This window comes from Solanum stenotomum, chromosome 2, assembly GCF_019186545.1.
Source record: "Solanum stenotomum isolate F172 chromosome 2, ASM1918654v1, whole genome shotgun sequence".
Taxonomy (NCBI): Eukaryota; Viridiplantae; Streptophyta; class Magnoliopsida; order Solanales; family Solanaceae; genus Solanum; species Solanum stenotomum.
In genome coordinates this window covers 71820307-71835549 of record NC_064283.1, presented here as the reverse complement: position 1 = coordinate 71835549, position 15243 = coordinate 71820307, and the positions used below count along the sequence as shown (strand labels likewise).

The 15243-nt window shown below is 27.9% G+C and overlaps 1 protein-coding gene across 1 annotated transcript; it reads right to left on the bottom strand.

Moving 5' to 3' along the window:
• Nucleotides 1-9318: 9318 nt before the first annotated feature.
• Nucleotides 9319-12272, bottom strand: LOC125855300 (transcription factor bHLH75-like). The gene is made up of 6 exons (XM_049535012.1): nucleotides 11750-12272; nucleotides 11427-11549; nucleotides 11042-11107; nucleotides 10670-10738; nucleotides 10464-10544; nucleotides 9319-9548 (listed from the first exon to the last, which is right to left on the bottom strand). The coding sequence occupies exons 1-6, from the start codon at nucleotides 12188-12190 to the stop codon at nucleotides 9450-9452; spliced, it is 879 nt and encodes a 292-aa protein (XP_049390969.1). The 5' UTR covers nucleotides 12191-12272; the 3' UTR covers nucleotides 9319-9449.
• Between the last annotated feature and the right edge of the window lie 2971 nt (nucleotides 12273-15243).

The following is a 15243-nucleotide window of genomic DNA, read 5'->3' as shown; positions in this document are numbered from 1 at the left end:
ACTCAATAAAACCTATGTTCCTCCCTCTAAACCAACACGCGCAATATAATAGGTCATCACAGTCACCCATGAAAAATTTAGGTTGCAAAATCGTGGGCCCGCATATAATACAAAATTCATGGACTATAACACACAAAAAAAAGAAAAAAATTATTATTAACCATTCCGGGACTCGTTTGAACTCACAAAGATCTATGTTTTCCCCTTCAAACCAACGTGCATCATTTAATAGGTTGTCATGGATGACCACAAAAATTTTCGATCAAAAAATCGCCGGGCGCACATATCACACAAAATTCATGAACTATAACACATAAAAAATGCAAAAAATCCTACTTCTCGTTCCAGGCCCCGTTTGAACTCAAAAAAACCAACATTTGCCCCTCCTAACCAATGTGTGACATTTAATAGATCGTCATGGACACCCATGAAAAAAATTCATCGAAAAAATCGTCGGGCGCACATATCACACAAAATTCATGGACTATAACACACAATAAAATGGAAAAATCCATATTTCCCATTTCGGGATTCATTTGAACTCGAAAAAATCTATGTTTGCCCTTCTTAACCTACGTGCGATATTTAATAGTTCGTCATGGACGCCCACAAAAAAAAATCAGCATAAAAACCTCTCGGCCCACATATCACTCAAAAGTCATGGACTATAACACACAAAAACACATAATTTTATTTTAAAACACTTTTAGAATAATTTTGATAGTTTATGTAACAATTGATTTTATTGAAAAAGTTTTAAAACTATAATCGATAAAAGAGATTTAAATATTTGTGTTGTTATGTAACGTACAATAATTTATATATATTTTATTTTTATCTTACAAAATATAACAAGAAATATTATACTTTCGGTGGAAAAAGAAAAACTAATTATTAAATTATGTTAATTACAATATTTTTTATAGAATTTATGAGAGTAAAATATATATAAAAACAATAAAGATAACAACCACAAGAAGAAATGTTAGGTAACACATCGTTTCCCAACGGATTAATCTATCCTTAGTTCTCATCCTTGCAAATAGTTCTGATCGTTTTCACTTTAATTTTGAGTATAGGACACTGTAAAAGATATAATTGTTGTCCTATAGTACACTGTAAAAGATATAGTTATTGACTTTATTATTTTTATTGATTGTAGATTTAAGATGGATGAACATATAAATTTTAAAATTGTTGGTCGATTAAGAATGAAATATAAGTGCACCTAAAAAAAAACACTGACATGTTGTGTCTTAAAGATCACGTGCGAGAGATTTATATTTTTCTCTTTTTATCATATACTAGTATATGTTATGCGCATTGCACCAATATACTGAAATGTAATTATTTTCTAATTTTAAAATAAATAATATGAATTATTATTGAGTAACAGAAGTGCATGTATAATTATATATAATATTTAATTTTATATTAATATTTGATGCTAATAAAATTTCATCCTAATCTATGTAAAAAAAGATTTGTTCTTTCAAGACACAAAACATTATTATAACAACATATACTTCTCCTAATATAATGAAAATTAATAGTAGCTTATATAGCCCGTGTTGCATTAATATTTGTACTAGTTAATTACATTTTAAATTCATAGATTAAATTACTAACTAATACAAATTTAGATTGTTTAAAATATTAGTTTTAAATAATTTAACAAAAACTTACATTTTTTTATATTGATTTGGATAACTACTATTTTTATAAATAAAGTGAAAATGGAGACCTACGAAAGAGTTAAGTTATTTTTTTTTTGTAAAACCGTGTTTTTTAAGTCTTTGCACTTTAATATTCATTTTCAAATTTCAAATTGATTTTAATAATTAATAAATTCTGACTATTATTTTTTGCACAATATGTGTTTTTAAAAGTTACAATCGTAAGCACACAATAAAAGATATTTGTATAAAATTAACATAGAGCACCCAATGAATAAATGATCTGATTGGTCCATTGACTCTTGGGTGGGTGCTTAAGGCTCTTTTAGTGTTGTTGAGCTGCCTGAGTTCAAATCACTGTTAATTTAAAATCCTAAATCCACCCCTGATGCACCCCAACTCCCAAGGGATATGAAATAAACAGTTTACATTAATATAAGTATTAATGACAATTTACGCGGCTCAAACCAGTCCATAATATGAATGTACATCATAATCAAGCACTAGAAATAATTTTTGTTTAGTAATTAAATAATAAGTAAGTAATTCAACTGCGTAAGATATTTTTTTAAAATTTAAATTTTTCACATTCTGATAATTCAAGAGCTCGTTGACATCGGAATCACAAAGCAATCTTTAGTAAGATGTGCTCGGGATAAGCGCATTAATGTCATGTCTTTCAGTTTTTTTGCCTAAAGCCATGTCTAATGTCTTTTGAAGTATTCTATCTTGATCCATTCAAAAACTATATGAAAAATACAATAAATTATAGTAATTTTTTACATATTAATATGATGAAAAAATACATCGTAAAATATTAGTCAAACTTTATATTGTTTGACTTTAAAAAAGAAAATCATGACAATTAAAAGAGGACGAAGGAGGAAGCACTTTGTGTGTTGAGATATTATAAAACTTGAAAGTAAAATGACGTGGATTTGCGTAAGATTGTACACGTTTCACTTAAGGAAAGGAATGAAGAATAAAGGAAATAAAATCTACCGTAATAGTTTTAGTCTAAGTGTTAAGAAAAGAAGTGAAGAATAAAGAAAATAAATTTACAGTAATAGTCTTAGTCTACGTGGAGATTATTTATTGATTTGGTAGTTTTGAGGTACGTGGAGATTATTTATTGGTTTTGTAGTTTTAGGACTCACACTTATTAATAGTGATGAGATGACCAAGTGATGATATATATTTCCATTTGAGAATATTTTAGAATATTTGACAATTGAAAAATATAGTTCAATTTTTTTTTATAACGTCGTTAGCAATAGTTGAAAGATGCTTCGGCCATTAACTTCTATGGCTATTGAGTTTTAGATGACTTTTTTTTTTGGTTTAGAAATTTAGAAATGTATTTTAATTTATCGTTACGCAACATTTCATTTTTCGAAAATAGAAAAAAAAATTCAAATGGATATGCAAGGACCAAACCTCTACTCATTGCATTTAGAAAGACGGAGAGGAATTAAGATATCGTGACCATTTATTTATTATATATAAAATATAAATGGAATAAATATGAGATTATGCGTACGGTTTTCTCAACGTTCTACCGAGGGTTTCGTAAAGATTTTATTAACAAATCGACTAGAAATCATAGCACCAAAATATTTATGGGCTTATATACATGAAAAATTAAGAAAATCGTATAATTCTTTTAATTGGCCCCTAATTATCAAAAATATGTCGTTAATCATGATGTGATTATGCATACGGAGGGTTCTGTAAAGTCTTTATGAAAAAATCGATCGGAAGTCATAACATCGAAATATTCATAGGCTAACACACACAAAAAAATTGAAAAAATCTCCTAATTCCTATAAAGTGGCCTCTAAATGTAAAAAATATGTAGTAGATCATGGTGAAACTATATATATTGCTCTTTCGACTCCCTAGGAAAGTTTTATAAAAAATTTGTAAAAAAATGATCGAAAATCATAACACTAAAATATTCATAGGTTAATATCCACAAATTTTGTGTGATATGTGGTTTCGATAATTTTTTAACCTAAATCTTTTGTGGACGACTTTGACGACTAATTAAATGGCACACGTTGATTGGGAGAGGCAAACCTATTAAACTTAGGTTCAAAAGTTTATCAAGAACACTGGCTATCTATACACGCAATGCGTCTGTCTAAAAGTTAATTATATATTTAAAATGGAAAAATCCTAAGCCTAAGATTAATTTACATTAATGCCCATCAAAGATTTAGAACAATAATTTTTTCGTATTATCAAAGATCTAAACAATGAAAGTAGATGAATTTTTCGTATTGTTATGACTGTCGTTACCATATATGGTAATTAATAATAACTATTACGTCAAGCATCAAGCTACAAGAATCGAAGCATATTGCACTTTGAGGTTCACATATAAATCTCTATTTCTCTGATATGAACAATTAAGAAAGAATAAACCCAATGAATTTATCAACTTTTTGGATTTCATTTTAATATTTTACAATTTAAGAGTGATACGTGCTTAAATAAACTGATATAAACAATAAATTATTTACAAACTTAAGATGAAAGTTTTATTTTTAACACAACTCAATCACGAGAATGCACACATAAAAATATTTAACGCAAGTAAGATGAACTTTTTATTTTTAAGTATGAATAACTAAAGCTTAAAAAAATAAAATAAAGTGGAAGGTATTTTTTTAAAAAATTTAAATTTTTCACATTCTGATAATTCAAGAGCTCGTTGACATCGGAATCACAAAGCAATCTTTAGTAAGATTTGCTCGGGATAAACGCATTAATGTCATGTCTTTCAGTTTTTGTGCCTAAAGCCATGTCTAATGTCTTTTGAAGTATTCTATTTTGATCCATTCAAAAACTATATGAAAAGTATTATAAATTGTATTTTTTTACATATCAATATGATGAAAAAATACATCGTAAAATGTTAGTCAAATTTCGTATTGTTTGACTTTAAAAAAGAAAATCATGACAATTAAAAGATGACGAAGGAGGTAGCCTTTTGTGCATTGAGATATTATAAAACTTGAAAGTAAAATGACGTGGATTTGCGTAAGATTGTACACGTTTCACTTAAGGAAAGGAGTGAAGAATAAAGGAAATAAAATCTACCGTAATAGTTTTAGTCTAAGTGTTAAGGAAAGAAGTGAAGAATAAAGAAAATAAATTTACAGTAATAGTCTTAGTCTACGTGGAGATTATTTATTGATTTGGTCGTTTTGAGGTACGTGGAGATTATTTATTGGTTTTGTAGTTTTTGGACTCACACTTATTAATAGTGATGAGATGACCAAGTGATATTTTAGAATATTTGACAATTGAAAAATATAGTTCAATTTTTTTTTTATAACGTCGTTAGCAATAGTTGAAAGATGCTTCGGCCATTAACTTCTATGGCTATTGAGTTTTAGATGACTTTTTTTTTTGGTTTAGAAATTTAGAAATGTATTTTAATTTATTGTTACGCAACATTTCATTTTTCGGAAATAGAAAAAAAAAATTCAAATGGATATGCAAGGACCAAACCTCTACTCATTGCATTTAGAAAGACGGAGAGGAATTAAGATATCGTGACCATTTATTTATTATATATAAAATATAAATGGAATAAATATGAGATCATGCGTACGGTTTTCTCAACGTTCTACCGAGGGTTTCGTAAAGATTTTATTAACAAATCGACTAGAAATCATAGCACCAAAATATTTATGGGCTTATATACATGAAAAATTAAGAAAATCGTATAATTCTTTTAATTGGCCCCTAATTATCAAAAATATGTCGTTGATCATGATGTGATTATGCATACGGAGGGTTCTGTAAAGTCTTTGTGAAAAAATCGATCGGAAGTCATAACATTGAAGTATTCATAGACTAACACACACAAAAAATTGAAAAAATCTCCTAATTCCTATAAAGTGGCCTCTAAATGTAAAAAATATGTAGTAGATCATGGTGAAACTATATATATTGCTCTTTCGACTCCCTCGGAAAGTTTTATAAAAAAATTGTAAAAAAATGATCGAAAATCACAACACTAAAATATTCATAGGTTAATATCCACGAATTTTGTGTGATATGTGGTTTCGATAATTTTTAGCCTAAATCTTTTGTGGACGACTTTGACGACTAATTAAATGGCACACGTTGATTGGGAGCGGCAAGCCTATTAAACTTAAGTTCAAAAGTTTATCAAGAACACTGGTTATCTATACACGCAATGCGTCTGTCTAAAAGTTAATTATATATTTAAATGGAAAAATCCTAAGCCTAAGATTAATTTGCATTAATGCCCATCAAAGATTTAGAGCAATAATTTTTTCGTATTATCAAAGATCTAAACAATGAAAGTAGATGATTTTTTCGCATTGTTATGACTGTCGTTACCATATATGGTAATTAATAATAACGATTATGTCAAGCATCAAGCTACAAGAATCGATGCATATTGCACTTTGAGGTTCACATATAAATCTCTATTTCACTGATATGAACAATTAAGAAAGAATAAACCCAATGAATTTACCAACTTTTTGGATTTCATTTTAATATTTTACAATTTAAGAGTGATACGTGCTTAAATAAACTGATATAAACAATAAATCATTTACAAACTTAAGATGAAAGTTTTATTTTTAACACACAACTCAATCACGAGAATGCACACCTAAAAATATTTAACGCAAGTAAGATGAACTTTTTATTTTTAAGTATGAATAACTAAAGCTTAAAAAAATAAAATAAAGTGGAAGGTATTTTCTTTTTATAAACAATGTATTATTCGAAATTATGCAATGCATATTATTTTAAATACAACAAATTAAATAATTAATAACATAACTAATCTCAGAATAACTTATTACTTATAACGTAATTCATACAATGTTCATTAGGTACAAATTATATATGCTATGAAATATCGGACTAGTACATTGTCTTTATCCCAATTACCTTATGGCGTATGTTCTTTTAACTTGAATTCGACAGAACACTTAAATTTGTATAAAATTGAATAAGTAGACATATGTGTCCTATATATGTGTTATTCTATGAGTATTATGTCACGTAGGACGTGTGTGTCTACTTGTTCAATTTTATACAAATTTAAGTGTCTAGTTGTGCACATTCAAAGTTCGAGAGCATAAATGTTAGTTGAGAAGGAATATTTTCAAGCTAAGGTGGTGTGGCATCTAGATCAATCTTTGGATTTTCCAATCGTTAGGCCAAGGGTAATGAGATCGGCTATGCATTCCTTGAACGAATTAAAGACTAAGTTTCAGCATCTGCAAGTTATTAACTCTCTTGTGCTTTTATGTAGGTGAAGGAAGGTCAGGACATAGAGTAATATGTGAGGTGTGTGCATCGTTTTGGCTGGGGGTCAAGCGTTAGCTTTAGCTTTGCTGTTGTCAATGTTGTTAGTAAACCTACGGAGGGTTCTGTAAAGGTTTTGCAAAAAATCAACCAAAAGCCATATCACCAAATACACTAACACACACGAAAAACTCAGAAAATCTCCTAATTCCCATAAATTGGCCACTAATTCGTTCCTAGTTGAACTATCACTATGATTAATGTATGGTTAATTTTCTTTGAGTATCATAACAATGGCCATTATGTATACGAACTAAGTGGAAGAATGTTAGTATTAAAAGTTCAATACTTGAACTATTGTCATGTCTCGTGTTGATTCATTATTTTTGTTGTGATATATTTCGTTTCTATAAATGAATTTTACATGCTTGAATTATATAAATAACATATAACAATGCATCACTAACAATATTTTCTCCGTCTTCTCTCTTTCGAGTATGCAGTAATTAATCGAAGGTGTCACTCATAGGTGTCAATTACAATTAGTAATAACATCGAAAAAAAAAAAAGAGCGAGATGGTGATTTTCTGTTGTTCCCGCAAAATAAAATCATTCGCTTGGAGAATCAAGTGGATAGAGGTTAGTCTTTCAAAAATATAGTCAAATAAGGTCTACCTAATAATTTTTGTTTCTTAATGCTTTAGACTTCCAAGGATTAGAAATTATCCTTTGCCTTCAAACACTTGTGCTTTGTGTTCACCTCTCCTTTTCCTTTAATTTTCTTCTTCTTTTGCTTTTTTCCATATCTTTCTTTTTAAAATATATATATATATTTTATTTTTTTTGTGATCTAAAAAGAGATGGGGTTAGTGCATGATTATGCATCTATAGTTCCTAACTAAAGTTATTTTCAAGTTACTACAAAAGGATATGACATAATCTAGAGTCATAAATATTTCACTATTTTGAGACATTATTGAATGTTACTATTTGGCTGAATGAATCAAGATAGCTAAGATGTCTATTTCCTATATTTCATCTCATGACCCAATCTTTTGAATGATTGAATCTTGTTCCTATTAATAATATATCACATCATTAGAACAAAGGGTCACAAGAGAGGTGTGGGGGGGGGGGGGGGGGGGGGGGGCAGAATAGATTCAATTGAATTTCGTACGATAAAATATTATAATATGTAAACAGGGAAATAATATATATATATATATATATATTTTGACATACACATGCATATATACAAAAGTTATTGAATTTCCTTTGTTTTATATATATTGAATTTCTGGCTCTGTCACTGATTAGTAGGATTTGTTCTATCTCCAAATAGATACACAATTTGAGGGACCTCATTAAGGTTGTATAGATTCATGTAACTTGTGATCATTCATTCTCATGTGTTTTTATTTTGAGGGTTCATTCTCAATTGTTATTTGTGGAGGGGATTTGATATTGCTCAATCTTAATTTAGAGATTGTGAAGTTGTTGAAGGATCTCATTCTTTGGACATTAATTCTTATATGCCCCAATTGTATTTGTAGGGTACACATTGATACTTAATTTTGAAGTCTAGATACACATAATTCAATGTCATATTAAAATAATACTTCATCCACTCCCAAATATAATTAGTCATAAATTGAATTTATTTCAAATATTAATTAATATTTGACTATTAAAAAGTCAAGTAGTATTAATTACCTTTTTAATTATTTTTTAGGGTAATGCTAAATTGCCAGAAAATTTGGCCAGAAAATTAAAAAGTTTATAATATCTTTTTTATTTAAAAATAAACTAATCTTTTTTTCCATTTTTTAGTTAAAATGAATTAAAGTTAAAAGGGTAAAAATGTTCAAAAGGATAAAATAACATAGGTAAAATACCATTCTGGCCAAAAAAAATAATCCTTTTTTTAAAACCTAATTACTCAAATTAGTGAAATGTTGATTAAGTAAGACATTTAAAAAGGAGATAAATGGTAGTTTAAATTTGAAAGTTGTCTTTTCAAATAAATATTTTAATATTTTACATAAATATTTGCAAATAATATTGATGTCCGAAATCAGTATTTGACACAAACAAGCATGAAATTTTCGTTATTTATCATCAAACAAATCCGTATAATATTTTAAAATCACAATGTAGAGGGTAAAGTTCGCATACATCCTATTTTCTTCATTGTAAAATTATACGAATATGTCAGGCTCGTTGGTAGCTCAACCTATTTAACAATGTTATTCAATTTTCTTCATAATCACTTAGTACCATTTGAATAGAGGAATTACTTGTAAGAACACTAAATTAGTACAAAAAAAAACAAAGATAATTGGAATGGAAATCAAGGTTTATAATAAAAAAGAGTTCAAACATATTAATTATCTGTTACATATTATAGGGATAATAATATAAATTGAGTATATTTTCTTAAAATTAAAGTATGATGATAAGTAGGTCAAATTAAAGAGGCCAAGATGTTTGAAATTGAGGAAATCCTCCATACCCTTCTCCAACAGTATTTTTCCCCATTCCTTGAGCTGCTGCATACCCATTTGTTCCCTACCAATTTAATTCTTAATGTCAAATTTATGGGAAATAAAAAAAAATCAACCACATCCCGTTAGTCAAATCTTTTTATAGCAGTCATCCTCTATCGATAAGGATGGGATAATATATGAACAAATGATGTTATAGAAAGCTTTTATTGTATAATGTATGCACTCATCAAATTAAATAAAGTAGGAGTGTTTGTGATGCACATCAAATATGAAATAGATGCCTCATATATCAACTATTAATGAGACTACAGGGTTTGTGATGAGATTGATATGATTATTCTATCCTTAATTAAGTAGAAGTTTGGTATTTGAGCTTTTAAAATGGAGAAAATTCTTATAAGGAGCGTTCCAATTTAATAAATCGTACGCAACACAAATTTAAATTAATTGAGGCTCAAAAATAGACTCCAATATCAATTTTGAAATTAAAAAAAAAGACTAAAGACTCCTTTAAACATTTTTTTTAAAAAAAAAGGATAAATACATTGATTTGAATTAATCGCATGCAATAATTCTACCTATAGAAACGATCATCAAAGCGGAGGCAATTTATTTATGATTGTATCTAAGAGGACTAGTAAAATGAACGATCATGTATTTCTACGAGCTAGATTAATTGGTGACGAAAACATAATTTTGCATTTAAAATGTTTTTATTTTGATACGACGATGATTTATCATAAAAAAAAATGAAAAATAATCAAAGTATATACAGAAGCTAGCAAAGCATACCTACTTCAACGATAATGATAAATGAGATAACAAAAGTAAAACATATATCATTGAGCATAAAAGAGGGTTTTCCACGTTAAAAAATGGTGTTTTTTATTTTCTCAATTTTGGGGTTTGCCTCTTTCCTACATATATCTTTATAAAAAGTGAAAGCACTTTAAACTAAATAAAAAAAAAAGTGTACCTGCATTGAGTCCATATCATCCATCTCTGATGAATTGAAATCATAAAACAAACTTGCTGCTGATAGTTTCATTGAAAGAAACTTCAAAAAAAAAAAAAATGCTCTATTAGAGAATATTTTGATTGAATTTATTAAATATATTGTTCTAATTTTTCACTATGAAATAAGAACATAATATATAAATCTATACATATATATATACTTACATCAATTTGATTTTGCAATGATCGGACATAGTTGATTATTACATCTAACATCACTGCCATTCCCATAGTCTGCAACATTTACTCGTGTTATAAAATTAATGATTTAACAAAAACATTTAACGTAAGAGACTATGTTATTCTTGCTCAGACTCTCCAAAAATTCTGTCGTATACATATTACATCTTCCAAAATTGCATTACTTATAAAGGATTCAACATGCGTTTGTCGACCTCTTTTAAGAGTCCGAACAACATAGTCAATCAGAAATTTTTCTTTAATAGGAATAGAAATTTACAAAAATTTAACAAGAAGGATTTTGATTGTCAAAATTATATATATATTTATATATAGGAAGCATATAATAAATATCACCTTATAACATCCAGGAACAAGTTCTTGCAAGCATCTGAGCTTTTCATTTATTTTCTCCCTTCGAAGCTATATTTCACAAACAAGAAATTAAATTACTCAAGATTGTATAATTTAACAAGTCTTTTTATTCATAGAATATATACTAATGATGAATACATGAAATAAGTTGATAAATACATTCAGACCTCTCTATAACAATATAATTTGTCCTGATTCTTTCATTGATATAGCGAAATATTGTTATAACAAACATATAATATAATACAACATGAGAAATCTATTTTACAGGGAACATGATTGTTACAGTGAGATATTATTATAAAAGATGATTGTTATAGAAAAGTCTGATCGTAGTATAAATTGAATTTGATTAAAGAACTCTTACTCTTTCGGCCAAACTGTGACTATCAGTAGCTTGGCCTCTCTTTGCTCTAACATGTACAACTTCTCTTGGTTTCTCAACTTCTTTTTGATTGTTCCTTTTTCTCTTTCTCCCTTCGCATGTATTCTAAATAACAAAGAAATTAAATCATAGTAAACAAACAAAAAATAAATAAAAAAAATCAACTACACTTTTTTAACAAGTCGGAATTCAACTACATCTTAATATTCAGATTCAGACATTTAAATCTTAATACACATCTTAATATATATTCAGATTCAGACGTGTTAATCTTAAAAAAAATAAACATAATTTGTATTTATCACCTTGCTAGTATTTCCAGAGACTAAAGGAGGAGGAGTTGGAATATTATTGTTATTATTATTATTCAACATGGATTCTGATTCTGGAATTGAGCTAGTACATCCATAACTTGGACCTCCCAAGGTAAAAAATTGAGCAGCAGCAACCGCGACGGCGGGATCATAAACATCATGGCTAATATTATTCATATGATCATTATGAAAATTAGGCATGATGTTGAGTTCATGTTGATGATGATGATTAGAGAAGTTTTGATCATTTGACAAAGACAAAAAACCATGTTGTTGATGAATATTTGAGGTGAAATTTTGATCATTTTCAAGTTGTTGGCTTATGCTATTTAGAAGTTCCATATTTGAATTCATCAAAAGAGGGGAATTGTTGTTACAAGTAGAATTCAAAGCATGAAAATCTAGAGGAGTAGAAGAAGAAGAATCACCCATGAAAAATTTGGTAGATTTTCTTGATTTGATTTCTTTAATATGATAGGATTAGGTAATGCAAGAGAACAAATGTATGGGTACTATAGTTTCTATGGTGGGGTTTTAATATATACTATTCCATACGTCTCATTTCACATCTTTGTTGTTTCGAGGCGGAGTCAGAATTTAAAATATATAAATTTTAGATTTTAATCTTTTTAAATGACTGAGTTATAAAGTAATAATATATACATAATCAATAGATTTTAAAATAAATATTGAATTTAAATCAAAATTATTAAATTCGACGGAATACGTAGCTGATATTCTAACTATGTCCCATTAATATAATATTAATATAAGTCATACGAGTCATGCCATTATAGATAAACTGTGAATTATATGATTAAATAGTTTTCAAATATTGAGATGTACTCCAATCCTCTCAATTTATATGACACAGTTTGATTTGACATAAAACGAAATATTTTGAAATTTATAATGTAAAACAAATCTTATATATTTACGTGACAGTAAATTATTTCACTAAGAATAAAATAAATTTTAAAATATATTTTTTTTAATTATAAAAATATGACATTCTTTTTTAAACAAATTAAAAAAAAAAAAGTATTGCATGAGATATAGAGATCAGAGTTATACATGAATCGAAAAGAAAAGTGTATCACATTTTAAGTAGGAGGAAAGAAATAATTGTTTTTACAAAGTAATAAGGCAAGCAATTTAATGTATATTTTGATGATTGGAGAAAATAGAATATATATTATTGGGTAAATATTAAAAGGAAGTTTGTGGATGTAATCTCTTGATGGGTCCACTTCAATTTGATATATCAAGTAAATGGGACCATAACTCAACTTTGATTGAGTATGATCCAAATTGAGAATATCATTCAAGTCTTTTTAATTGTTTGGCATTGAGTTATTGGAAATGACAAGAGTGTACATTCCCATTGACCACTTTTAATCCTTCTTATAAAAAATGTAGACCTCGTACTAGTTTATTATAGATGATTTTCTTTTTTTTGAGTTTACTCTCGATGTTCAAAATTTACATTGAACTACATTAGAGCTTCGATTAAATTCAGAACTGCATGGCCAATTCGAAGGTGACACGCCCAACAAAATTTTCTCCATACTCATAACTTGAACTGAAAATTCTGATTAAGAATAAAGTAGTCTTACTACTTCTCCACAACCCATATTCATTAAAGATTTGATAAAGATAATGATAGTACTACTTGATCATCACTATTTCCTTTTGTTTGAAAAAAAAAAAAAGATAACATGAAAGAGATTAATAATTTCAATTTTTGAATTATTATTGTTTATGTTGGTTAGTGTTGTACCTCCTCTGTTATTAAAGTAATGTACTAAATCAAATTTTAATTGGTTAATATCATATATTGTTTTCTTTTTATATGATGTGGAATGTGTTAGGGTTTTGCCCTAATTTTCTTACCATAATTTAAGATTTATTTTTCCTTAAAGAAAAGACAAAACATTACCATAAATGTTTTTACTTTTCCTAAAAGGAAAATATAATATTCTTTCATATTTGGTTTATTCTTTCCTTTTAAGAAAATGTTTTGGAGTAGCTAGTCCTTTTCAAATAAGAAAAGGTTTTAGGACTCTATAAATATAGGTTTGTTTCTTCTAACACAATAACAATGATATATACAATGTAGTCGTTTAAGAGTCTTGTAGTCTTGTTTATGGGGAGATTTTCTGCCAAACATATTTATGTTTTTTTAGTATTAGTTTTCAATATGTAGGTCGTTTGACCAAACCATATTAATAATATATCTTTAGTATCTTTTTATTTGTTGTATGATTTGTCAACCATATGATTTGGAATTGTAAGCTTACGCATGACGCCCTAATCTCCCTTCAGAATCCAACAGGTGGTATCAGAGCACATGGTTCAAAGATCCGATGGTTCAATGATCTAATGCTTGAATGAGGTTGAAGACAGGCTCAAGTGGTTTCAAATTAATTTGTAATCAATTTGACGATAATGAAGGTTTTTTGTCAAGCTACATGTGGAGAAGAAGTTTCAACCATATTTTCAACATTCCTGTTACTGCAATTTTTAAGAATGAAAACAAAATATTTTTAACTCATATATTTTAAACTTTATTTTTAACCATGGCAAGCAACAGTGATGAAGATTTTGTGAAGAACAAGATTATCATGCAATAAAGAAGATAGATCAAGCTTTGTCAAGAAAATCCATCCAAAAGGGGAGATTTGTTAGGGTTTTGCCATGATTTTCTTACCATAATTTAAGATTTATTTTTCCTTAAAGAATAGGCAAAACATTACCATAAATATTTTTACTTTTCCTGAATATTCTTTCATATTTGGTTTATTCTTTCCTTTTAAGAAACTGTTTTGGAGTAGCTAGTCCTTTTCTAGTAAGAAAAAGTTTTAGGACTCTATAAATATAAGTTTGTTTCTTCTAACACAATAACAATGATATCTACAATATAGTCGTTTAAGGGTCTTGTAGTCTTGTTTATGGGGAGATTTTCTGCTAAACATATTTATGTTTTTTTAGTATTAGTTTTCAATATGTAGGTCATTTGACCAAACCATATTAATAATATATCTTTAGTATCTTTTTATTTGTCGTATGATTTGTCAACCATATGATTTGCAATTGTAATCTTCCGCATGACGCCCTAATCTCCTTCATAACCCAACAGAATGATCCTTGAGTGAAATATAATTAATCCACTAAATAATTTGATAAATAGACAAACTCGTTGTGGTAAAGATGTTAACATCAACCCGTTTGGCCATAGATTTCCCAAGTAATATTTAGAAAAAAATTTGGCAAATAGTTTTTGTCCATACAATTTGCCATTATTTGGCAAATATTTTTGGCAAATATCCCAAATTCCCAAATACTAGTTTTTTCTAGTATTTGGGCCAAATCTCATTATTTGGGATCTTTTAAAAATTGAAATTTTACACCAAACTTTTATCTTTTACAAAAACACCCTCTATAGTAGTTATTTGTGTTGTATTACATTTTTTACGTGAACACCA

Coding starts and splice junctions, on each gene's coding strand:
- LOC125855300 (XM_049535012.1), bottom strand. CDS start 12,190: ATGGGTGATTCTTCTTCTTCTACTCCTCTAGATTTTCATGCTTTGAAT. Junction 10,739..11,041: donor TTGTTCCTGGATGTTATAAG/GTGATATTTATT, acceptor TAAATGTTGCAG/ACTATGGGAATGGCAGTGAT. Junction 9,549..10,463: donor ATGATATGGACTCAATGCAG/GTACACTTTTTT, acceptor TTAAATTGGTAG/GGAACAAATGGGTATGCAGC.